General features: G+C 35.2%; 1 protein-coding gene across 1 annotated transcript in view; it reads right to left on the reverse strand.

Moving 5' to 3' along the window:
* Positions 1-11990: 11990 nt before the first annotated feature.
* LOC115881577 overlaps positions 11991-12299 on the reverse strand; it is a 28058-nt gene continuing 27749 nt past the window's right edge. Inside the window, exon 4 of the mRNA XM_030899120.1 lies at positions 11991-12280. Within this exon, the coding sequence (XP_030754980.1) occupies positions 11991-12280 (290 nt within the window). The remainder of the gene's footprint in view (positions 12281-12299) is intronic.

Genomic DNA, 12299 nt, shown 5'->3' on the forward strand with positions numbered 1-12299 from the left:
CAATTCTTTCCCCATTTAACCGGCTCTCTATCTCCAGTAGTTTCCGAGATACACATAGAGAACATCGTAGGAAACTCATCCTGTATAATATAAATTATTTATGGCATTAAAAAATAGATACAACACTAAATTTTTTTTTAAATTTTTTAAATTTTCATGCATCCGTTATCCGACGATACGATGATACGATATCGTATCATCGTATCGTCGGACAACGGATGCATGAAAATCAAGTTTAACTCCTCCCCTAAACATTCTAAATACTGCATTCTACGTCTACATGGCGGTGATTTACTTCCTGTACAATATACAATTACATAAAATTTCCGGCCTAGTGTACGAGTATAATAGGCCCCAGCTCCGCGATATTAAATCTCCGACATCTGGTCTTTTGCGAGACCCGGGCTTCTTTATGACATATTACTTTATTACTATAATGGGGGGAACATTGAATTATTAATATAAGATTATAAAGGCAGATGGCGCGGACGGCAAAAAGCGGCGCGGGACCTTATTATGATTTCATTTTAGCCGGACGCGCACGGGGCGGCCTTTATTGGACTTTTCTCCCCCTATATTCGATCCGGAGTCTAATCGCTGGCGAGGAAAGAAATCTTATTTCCGGTGCGATTACCATTCGAATAAAAATATTGGCGAAAAGGAGCGAGATTCCCGATAAATCTCCTTTAAATTTCGATATTTCCATAAAACTTTCGCGTCGAGTTTTAGCATAAATTGATTCTGAGGCATTCTAAATCATTTCGATACGATTTTGCGACTATCGAAATAAATCTGCTTCAATTCCGTCATAATTTTTATAGGTCATAAGATTGTAGATTGAATGAGACGGGGGAAGTTAATCACCGCGACCTTATAGATCTATTGTGTCCCTCTTTCTTGAGTTATAACTCATCAGGGCTTTTAAGAATCATAACAGTCTCAGGGCTTTTAAGAAAGCCAGTATCTGAAATAGTTTTATAGAGGTTAATTCTCCATTTCCGAGATCAGTCGTTTCAAAATTTATAGCACGAATGGTTATCGTCTGGGCGCACTCAGTGAAGAGGTAAATTCTTAGGACTTGTTGTAGACAACTCGTTAAAATGAGGCTTTCATATCGAAGCTCTATCAAAGAAACTAAGCTCTGCCTGTTTTGCGCTAAGATCAGTTTCTAAGGAACTTAACTTATCAACCTCTAGAATAGCCTATTACGCCCTTTTCGAATCATATCTTCGTTATGCCCTTCCATTCTGGGGTACTTGCTGCGCATCAAAATTTGATCGTATTTTCATACTTCAAAAGAGAGTAGTTCGATATTTATTGGGATTGAACAGTAGAACTCACTGCCAGGATTTCTTTAAAAATTTCAAAATACTGACTCTTCCTTCTTTATTCATTTTTGAATCCGTCCCGAAAGGCCATCTCATAACTATCCAGGGGCGGATACAGGAATTTATTTTAGGGGGGGCCCAAAATAAAAAGCATTGTAGAATATGCTTTTTAGGGCGCCATTTTTAACCCAAAAGCCTAATGTTTTACACAATTTACAGATTTTAGGGGGGGGGGGCCGGGCTCCATGGGCCCCCCTCTGTATCCGCCACTGTAACTATCCACTCAGGAATGCGGAGCACGATCTTTATCTACCAACCCCGAGCTCAGAACTAGTTAAAAGTTCAATACTATGCAATGCCAAAAAATGTACAATCATCCTTGCCTTTGAATATCAAGTCGCTTTCATTCTTTCCCGCATATCGCAAAGCATTTCGAAATCATACTTATAATTTTTATTACTGGGGCCCTATATGCAGTGAACGTCTTTTTGTTGATGTTTAATCATGAACAATTTTGAATTTTAAAATTTTGATCATCTCACACACTGGTCAAAGGTCAAGTATTTAATATTTTATAACTCTTAAGATTATATCTATTTACAATCTTCCTATTGTAAAATTTTATTCATACGCCTTTTTTTGTGTTCTGAAATAATTGTCCATGTATGTTTTATTTGTAATTTTGATGACTTAATTTTTTTTGAATTGTACAGGGTGGCGCCTCTCATACGCCACGGAGGCTCCAAGGAGAACGACAGTTTGTATTGAAATTAAATTTTGTGAGCATATGTAGGTTAATTCAGAGCACTTTTTAAAAATATAGAGAGTTCTACAGAGTGTCCCTAAAAAAAGTTACATATCAAAGTTGTGTTTTTTGTAATGGAACACCCTATATATTAATTGATTTTCGGATTCTGGGAGAAAAATAAAGGTGAGTTTTATAAGAGAAGTATATGACAAAAATGTAAGGTTTTTGACATATTTAACATTTTCTAGAAATAAAGAACAATTTTTAAATTACAATAAAAACTACCTAAACTGGAATTTACCTGGTATAGCCTAATATATAGTTAAATTAACTATTGTACTTCAAATCAAATTAAAACTTGATCCAAAAAGTTATACAGGGTGAGACAAAATTAATATTGAACATTGGTCACCTTTAAAAGCATGTTACTCTTTTATTTTAAATGGAACACCCAGTATATTATTCCGATATTCAATAGAGAATTCATGTCTCTTCAAAATACTATTAGGGTTGCCTACCCCTCAAACAAAGATTTTCCTAGATATTTTCATTTACATGATTTGATCAGAGCAGATCTTCATTATTTGATAACATCTAGGGTGGCTGTGATATGTCTGACATTACTTCATAGTTGTCTAATCAGTCCAACTTTGCCAACTAGTTATCATTTTGTGTCAGTTAAAACAAAAACATTTCTCAGAAATTTGCCGAAAATGCAAACTTATCCTACATCAGAGAGAATTGACATGATCCTATTAGTTGGTGAGTGCAGTATGCATTCACCAATTAATAGAATACTTAAATACTCCTGATTTTACCTAGTCTGGGTTTTTTTATGGGGATATGTTAAAGACAGTGTTTACAAAACTCGACCAACTATTGTCGACAACATGAGAGAAATCATTGTAGCTGCTTTTAGAGGTAGACTTCCACATATACCTTTTAAAATGAAAAGATCCTTTTGAAAAGACAATCATTTTATGCAGTTAACTGGAAAAGCAGCATTTTGAGCATTTGATTTAATCTAGCTAATTTTTGTCACATAATTATAGGTTTATGTCTAGTTTTAATTCTGTAATAATTAAAATATGTTTTAAATGTGTATCTTTTTATTTCTGTTGAGTATTTTACTCTACAATCTTTAATTTTTGTTAAATTAACAAAAGGTCACACAGCCACCTAGATTTTTTCAAATAATAAAGATCTAATGACGCAAAATCATAAAAATTAAAATATCTAGGAAAATCTTTGTCTGAGGGGTAGGCAACCTTAATAATATTTTGAAGATATACAAATTCCCCACTGAACACCCGAAAAATATACTGGGTGTTTCATTTAAAATAAAGGAGTAACTTGCTTTTAAAAGTGACTAATGTTCCATATTAATTTTGTCTCACCCTGTATAACTTTTTGGCTCAAATTTCAATTTCGTTTAACATACAATGTAATGTAATTAAATATCAGGCTATACAGGGTCAACTAAAATTTAGATAGCTGTTATTGAATTTTAAAATTTACTCTTTATTTTCACAAAATGTGAAATATGTCAAAATCTTTAGATTTTAGTTTAATAAAACTTCTTTAATAAAACTTACCTTTATTTTTTTCCTAGAATCCGAAAATCAATTAATATATAGGGTGTTCCATTAGAAAAAACACAACTTTGATGTGTGACTTTTTTTGGGGACACCCTGTATAATTCTATATATTTTTATAAAATGCTTTCAGTTAACCTACATATGCTGCCAAAATTTCATTTCGATATAAACAACCGTTCTCCTTGGAGCTTCCGCGGCGTATGAGAGGCGGCACCCTGTATAATTTGTAGTGGTATTTTCTATTATTTGTATGTTTCTTGTGCTTTTGTTTGTTGTGTAAATGCTTTGTCGATGAAGCTATTTGGGCTTTTTGCACAATAAAGAGTTATTTATTATTATTCTGGTGCTTCCCCAGCTTATTCTGGTGTTTCATAGCTTCCATCTACTGAGGTGTTCATTGAAGAGTCTGTTAAAAACCCCATGACAATCCGAAATTTGTTCTTACTTAAATCAAGGAAAATCTGTGATTATTTTTTGGTTGTAAGTTCTGAGAAATGTCTTCGAGTGTTTCAGACGTTTCACGGATTCTCATTCCAGGTTACAGATGGAGTCTTCCAGGTTCTTGAGTTTCGCTTTAAGTTCGTTTCCACTTAGAAGCAGAACGGTTCTGGTCCAGTTATTGGAGTATTCGCTCTTTTTCTAGCTAGATCATTTGCTTTTCATTACCCTTTCGGTGGCCTGGCACTCAGAGTAAGAGTTCTTTGCCTAATCTAAAATCTACTAATAAATATTTTTAGATTGTCTTAAATTTTACGCTTTCTGGTGAGATGTATCACTAATAGTCCAAGAAAATATATAGGCCTTCAAACACAAAGTTTTGGTAAAAACTTGAATTTTTGATATACGTTACTTTGAAAGATAGAAAAATGAACTGTGAAAGATTTTCTAAATTCACCCCCGAGAGGAATAAATAAAGAAATAAAGTGATTTTTTCGAAATTTCAGAGAAACGGTAAGGATTGGAAAAAAAAGTTCAAATAAAAGTTGTAGAGCGTCAAATCTATACTAATATATAAAATCCTTAAGTGACTGACATACTGATTAATCACGATCCTGCTCAAACCACTCAACGTAAGAAGCTCAATTTTGGCATACAGGTTGATTCTAGGGTGTAGAGGTTCGATAAGAAGGGATTTTTCAAAATTCCAGTTCCAAGAGAGTGAAACCACCCCTCAAATATTACAATATTTTTTATTTAAAAAACGGTCAAGTTTCCGAAGAAACGCTTACAACACGTATATTTTATTTTGTTTTTTTACATATTTTAAGATTTTATAAAAATGTATACAGGGTGTTTCGAAAAATCTGATCATTAATTAATCACGATCCTGCTTAAAGCGCTTGACGTAAAAAGCTGATTTTTGGAAAACAGATTGACTTTAGGGTGTAGAGGTTTGATAAGAAGGGATTTTTCGAAACTCGAATTCTAAGGGGGTGAAACTATCCCTCAAATATTAAAATATTTTTTATTTAAAAACCGGTGAGTTTTTCGGAAAAACTCTTAAACATGTATATTTTATGTTGTTGTTTTATATATTTTAAGATTTTTTATAAATTTATACAGGGTGTTTCATAAAATATGACCATTGAGTAATCACGATTCTGCTTAAACTGCTTGTCGTTTAAAGCTGATTTTTGGTAAACGGATTGACTGTGGGGTGTAGAGGTTCGATAAGGAGGGGTTTCTCGAATCTCAAATTCCAAGAGGGTGAAAACGCCCCTCAAATATTACAATATTTGTTATTTAAAAAACGGTTAGTTTTTGTTAGTCTTTCGGGAAAACGCTTGGACAAGCATAATTTATTTGGTTTTTTTTACATATTTTGAATTTTTTTTAAAAAATCATACAGGGTGTTCCAAAAAGTTGGGGGGTAATTTTTTAACCACGATTCTGCTTAAACTGCTTGACGTAAAAAGCTTATTTTTGGCAAACGGATTTTTCGAAAGTCAAATTCCAACGAGATGAAACTACCCCTCAAATATTTCCAAGTTATATAATAATATCGCCATATTCTTTTTTCTCATGCTGACATAAATGTGAGAAAATTTTATCCAGTTTGTATGTTAATGGAAACTCTTTGTTTTGCTTTATCATCACCATTACAAATGATTAATTCGACGCGAACGAAGTCGCTGGTACACGCTAGTTTTATATAAAAATGTAAACTTTTTAACTCTAAATCAAAATTAACAAATCTATACTTTTTAACTCAAATCAAAATTAACAAAATAGGGTGGCTAGAAGCTAGGGAATAATAGTAGAAATTTAAACAAAATCATAAGTTGCTGAAAAATTCATATATTTAAATTTTGTTTTGAATTTGCTCGGAAAATTATAAATTTCAATTCACATTCTTTTAAATTAACCCCCGGGAAGGAGTGAAGAATATAAATAAAGTGGATTTTTCCAAATTTCAGGGAAACGGTACGGACTTTGAAAATGTTTTAATAAGAGCTATGCGCTAGCTTCTAGCCACCTTATCTCGGTTAATTTTGATTTATGCAAAAAAGTATAGAGACAATTTTTATATAAAATCTGACGCTCTACAAAATAACTTATATCAAAAAAAAGTTTTTACCAAAACTTCGTTTTCACCAAAACGGTTTTTGTAGACGTATTTGTTTAAAACAAACCAAAGTGTTCTGGAGTAGTTGAATTTTAAATATTTTAAATAGTTTTTTCTTTATTCTTTGTATTTTTGTTTGCTTCCGACGACGGAAAGAAATGAACTTTCCGAAACCTTAAGCATTTTTTTTTGTTCGTTAGGCAAATTTGTTTATCTGTAAACTGAACTGCTGACAAGTAGTTTCCGTTGGATTAACGCCAGCAGTGTTTACAAAAATAACTATTATATTTTGTAGATTTTCTTGCAGTGGCGAAATACGCATACAGTATTTTTTTGGAGAGATGAATCCGCCACATAGGTATCGACATTTTTTGCAAAACTTCGTATTTAAAGACCTATTTTCTTGTTCTATAACCGTTCTCAAGTGCGAATCAACCAAAATTCTAAAACTACAACTACTGAGCTTATACCTACAATTATAGATCAAGCCATTCAACCATGACCAATGTGACAAGATTTTTTTCAAACAATGATGGACGTAGGCGGGGCATTTTTCAAAAATACTATTAACGCATTATGTGGTTTTTACATAAAAAAGTCAGAATGAGCTTTAAAAACCATGGCATACCTAAATTGGAAAAAATAGAGCATTTTTATTTAAAAGACAAAAACTAAAATAAAAAATATAATGAAAATTAAAAAATATTTGCGAAAAGAATTTATTTCAGCTGTTCAAAACCTCGATATCATATCTTAATAAAGACAATGCAAGTCTTTGCACAATGATGCTTTTTATTGTTAAAATGCTGTTACTAAACGGCCCTTATATTGACTAAGCTTTTCTCAAATCCCCCTTAGGAACAATAGATAGCATTTTTTGCCCTTTCACGTAAACTGCGACACTTTGAGGCGTGGTTCCATGATGAATGGTTCCGATTCAACGAAACGTCGCCTGCGAACTGCGATTAATCCGTCGACTTTGTGTAAAAGTTCGATTTTTTGCAAAAAAAAACGGGAAAATGTATTTTTAACCATATTTCATGACGCAAAAGATGTGGGGTTCTTTAATTAGGGCTCTGCCCACCAGGGGTCGCATTGTAAGGGAAATTGATATTTTTTTCGCTTTTTTTTTTCTTTTTATGAGGTGAAGCAATGCTACAATATATAATATTTATTATATGTAATAAAAATATCAATAAATGTACGTTTGTGGTACACTACTAGCGGTGTAATATATATAATGTATATAATATTATTATACCTTTGACTATGGAATTAATTTGAAAAAAATGGAATATAAAGTATCCTTTTTGTACAACAGCAGCAAATGGAGGTTATCCTACACCTTACACTACTGCACATTGTCGTCGGTAGTTATGCCAATGCGACAATGATTCGAATGGTCATTGACGGACACAGTACTGGGAGAATTTTCAGGTCAGGGGCTTGGAATACCCTCAAAAAAAAATTCAACTTCTCCAACTCTCAGTCGATGACGTACCAAGAATTTACAACTTTGAGAAACACCTCACTATAGTATTGAGTAGTAAAAAGGATTGGAAGGAAGAAATGTTTGCTCAGCATGTATAAGACCATACCATAACGTGGTATACTGATGCATCCAAAACCAAAGCAGGGACAGGGATAGGAGTATTTGGGCCAAAAACTTAATACTCCGAATCAATGGGCACCTACCCCCAAGGTTGACCTAATCCAGCATCCTCCAGGCAGAAATCTACGCTATAGAAAGATGCGTACAATTTATCTTATATAGGAACTATCAAAAACAGGAAATACTCGTAATCGGTGGCCATCAATTCGAAGTTGGTCAAAGAATGCCTAGAGAAGCTCAACAAATTAAGAAAAGAAAATAAAATCCTTCTACTCTGGATGCCTGCTCACCAAGGGATAGAAGGCAATGAAAAAGCAAATGATCTAGCTAGAAAAGGAGCGAACACTCCACTAACTGGACCAGAATCGTTTTGTTTTCCAAGCGGGAACCAACTGAAACCGGAACTGAAGAACCTGGAAGACTCCATCCGTAACCGAGGATGGGGGTCCTCCAACGCTCGAAAAAGTTCCTCAGAACTTACTACCGAGAAAAATCAAAGATTTTCTTTGATTTAAATAAAAACAATCTTCTGATTGTCACGGGGTTTCTAACAGGACACTGTCTCCTCATCGAACATCTCCCCATACAGCACACTTCGTCCCAGGGACGTACATTTTATGTCCATTTTACTTCGGTACGTCCCGGGACCAATTAGGGACGTACTATGTACGTAAATAGTACGTGCCCCATGTACGTACTATTTACGTACATTGTAGGACTTCACTACGGACGTACATGCGAGTACGTACTACGGACGTACATGCGACTACGTACTACGGACGTACATGCGGGTACGGTTCAAGGTAAGTTAAAGTGTAATAATATAATGTGACTATTTCACCTAGCACAGTCACAACCTCGAATGATTGAGAATCGGCTGATTCAATTTTTTCAAAACAGAGGCAAGAATTAGATATTTGAATACTAGTTTTCTTTTTGTATTTTTTAGTTAGAAGCAGTTCGAGAATAAAAAAATAAAATATCTATCAACATCCAATAAAAGACAGAGTGCGCTAAGGGTGTAGTTACCGGACCGAAGCCAGACTCACGGGTGTATCAAGACATAAGGGATGACCCTGTACCTGAGTTTTTATATTAATAAATATTTTAAGCTGACTTCCATTGAATTATTTCTAATTAAATTCCTAGGTCGTATACGTCGTTGAAAAATGTACGTCGTGTAATAGTACGTACATTGTATGTCCATAGTACGTACATTGTACGTACTTTCGATCATTTTACATCCAGTTTTGGTCCGAAACAAAACAAAATGTACGTACATGCGACGTACATAGTACGTACTTCACCACATCCCAGGGACGTACCGGGGACGTACATAGCGTTGGAAAATGTACGTCCCTAGTACGTACATAGTATGTAACTATACGTACTTGTACGTACCAGGGACCTGACGTTCGTCCCAACATTACGTACCGTGGCTGTATGGGCAGTAGGCTAAAGCTGAGAAACAACGGCGAATGCAGATTCTGTGGGCAAAATGGGGAAACACCAGAACAGCTTAACACTGAGTACGCCGAGACAACGACCGTTCATGCCATGAACTTTAGTACGACTGATGTCGAGGATGGAGAGCTGGCCTCTGTAGAATCGTCTCAGATACTGACTTTTGTTCAAGCTCTGAGACTGTATGACGTGTTATAACTCGTTATAACTCAACTAAGGGGAACACACAATAGATCTGTAAGATCGCGGTGATTAACTCCCCTCCTAAACATTCTACATTCTACATCCTTTCTGTAATACAACATACAACAGATATTTTTTTAAGAAAAGTTATAAATCAAAGCAAAGCAAAATTTTTATTGATCGACTAGATTTATTTGAACAAATAACATTTAAAACCCAATTCGATATAGCATCGGTATTTTTTCTGTTCGAAAATAAAAACAGAACGGGAAAAGTTGAAAGAGTCAACTTTTAACACGTCGGACACACGTCGTAAACAAGTTGCGAGGGTGCGAGAGGGCCGCCATAGGACTCCCCCATTCTCTGGGGACACTGGCGTCCGGCCGTTGTAGGCGTCGGACATCAAAGTGAAAAATCGCCACCGTCACTTGCATCGGTCGACACATTTACCGGCGCCTCGCCCGTTTATTATATATCGGATATTTTTATATTTTGTTTTGTGTTGCCCCGTTGCTTTTTAGGGGGTGTTATTCAACTTTTCTGATAGTGTGATACATACAAGAGGGGTGGATATTTCAAGGTCTTGGAAAATGTTATTCTTTGTTTGAAACTGGTAGTTAGTTGGAAACAATATATTATTTTACACCACATCACAATAAGCAGTAAGCCACCCAGTAGCGTAGCGTAGGCCCCGCAGCACCCGCAACGGCGAGGGGGTCTCGTGATCTTGGGGACCCCGCAGGGACCTCAAATTTTATTTACTAAATACATACATATGTGAACAGCGTCCCCCCGTCCCCTACAATTTCCAAAAATAAAAGGGAAAAAACTTTAACTTTTTTTGGACTTTGATTTAATTTTTAAACTACATTGTTACCTTAATAATGTAGTATATTTTAATTTTAAACACATATTTTTTAGCCAAGTAAAACCTACATAAAGCTATATTATGTTTTTTAGTGTGTTTTTTAATATAAGGGCCCCAAAAAAATCTTGCGGGGGGGGGCCACACATTTGAAGTTACGCTACTGAAGCCACCACTTCTTTATGAGTTACGTGATAAAGAATAGTAAAGAAACCTACAAAGTTAAACTGTAGTTTCTTTGAGTAAAGGGTTTTTTAACATTTCGTGATTTAAAAATATTTTATAGACAAACAGAGATGGTTAGGTTAGTGATGGTTTGCATCAATGGATTTGCTTGCAACAATAAATTAAAAAATCGCGCCCGCGATTACGTAACTACAAGTTTAATTGGTATTAAGAATTATATACTAGAGCCGGTATTTCTAGTCTTGGGTGCCGATTTTCGTGTGTACGAAGAGCACGGTCAACACGCTTAGGAAAATAAGATGTACTGAATAAAGACAGAAGGTAAGTATTTTCCCAAGCGCATCGAATCTAGCGTCAGATTAAGTGGTTATGTAATAAATACTTCATATTTTTGCTCTCTGCGTCTAGATTGTCATAGCGATTCACTCCTATACATGTAAACGCTGCCCCAAGGTTTCGCTTGCCAGCAGGGTATACATGTTGCATCTCACATTTACGCTGTTTGTATGGGATTAAACGTTTTATCAAAGTGGAGTTTTGGACGGTTTCGTAGCATCTAAGTAAGTTGGAAAGCAGCTTTATACTCTTTACTTTGATTCAACTTTGATGGTTAAAAGCCTTCTAACTGGACTTTGATCAAACAGAATACATGTGAAATGCGCGCAGCATGATTATAAGTACAGTTATATGGCAGCATTCAAGTGTATGCCAACCAAAGACCATACGACAAATACTCTAAGAAAAAGACAAAGAAAAGTAGACTTTTTTTCAATTATTGATGACCTCTAATATCTCTTAGCCCCCACAAAATTATCTATCTATCTATCTATTCAGCCTCTTCGGTCCATCGTTGGACATAGGCCTCCCCCAATCTCTTCCACTCTTCCCTCTCTGTCGCCATGCTCATCCATCTTGTGCCTGCATGTTTCCTCAAATCGTCCGCCCATCTCATCTGGGGTCTTCCTCTACTTCTTCTATTCTCCAAGGGCCTCCAGTTTACGATGCATTTGTTCCATCGATCATCCTCCTGTCTGACGTTGTGACCGGCAAACTTCCATTTCACTTTTGCTACTTCACTTCTAACATCCCTTACTTTAGTTTTTCCTCTGATCCACTCATTCTTTTTTCTATCTGCCAGCCTTATATGTAGCATTTGTCTTTCCATAGATCTTTGAGATTTGGTTACCTTATCCATATTTGATTTTGTCAGTATCCAGGTCTGGGATCCGTAAGTAAGTACAGGAAGTACACATTGATTATATACTTTGGTTTTGAGGTACTGTAGATATCTTTTGTTTTTTAATATGTAACTTAATTTTCCAAATGCTGCCCAGACCAGTCTTACTCGTCTCTTTATTTCAGCAGTTTGGTTTTCCTTTTTCAGTTTAATCATTTGTCCCAGATATATATACTCTTCAACTTGTTCTATTTTTTCGTGGTTTATTTTGGTTGTTTTATGTTTTCATCTGTGTTTATTATGATTTTAGTTTTAGTGTAATTCATATTTAGGCCTATTCTTCTAGCTGCTGTATCCAGTTCTTCCAGCATTTCTACCAGTTCTTCTTTCTTTTCTGATATTAAGGCGATATCATCCGCATATCTTAGTTGATTCAAGTATTGTCCACATATTTTGATACCTTTTTCTTCCCAATCTAAATTTTTGAAAACGTCTTCTAATGCCTGGTTAAAGAGTTTAGGGGATATTGTATCACCTTGTCTGACACCTCTTCCTATGCGAATTGGCTTTGT

Source organism: Sitophilus oryzae, unplaced genomic scaffold (genome assembly GCF_002938485.1).
Source record: "Sitophilus oryzae breed Bouriz unplaced genomic scaffold, Soryzae_2.0 scaffold_172_pilon_pilon, whole genome shotgun sequence".
NCBI classification, from domain to species: Eukaryota; Metazoa; Arthropoda; class Insecta; order Coleoptera; family Curculionidae; genus Sitophilus; species Sitophilus oryzae.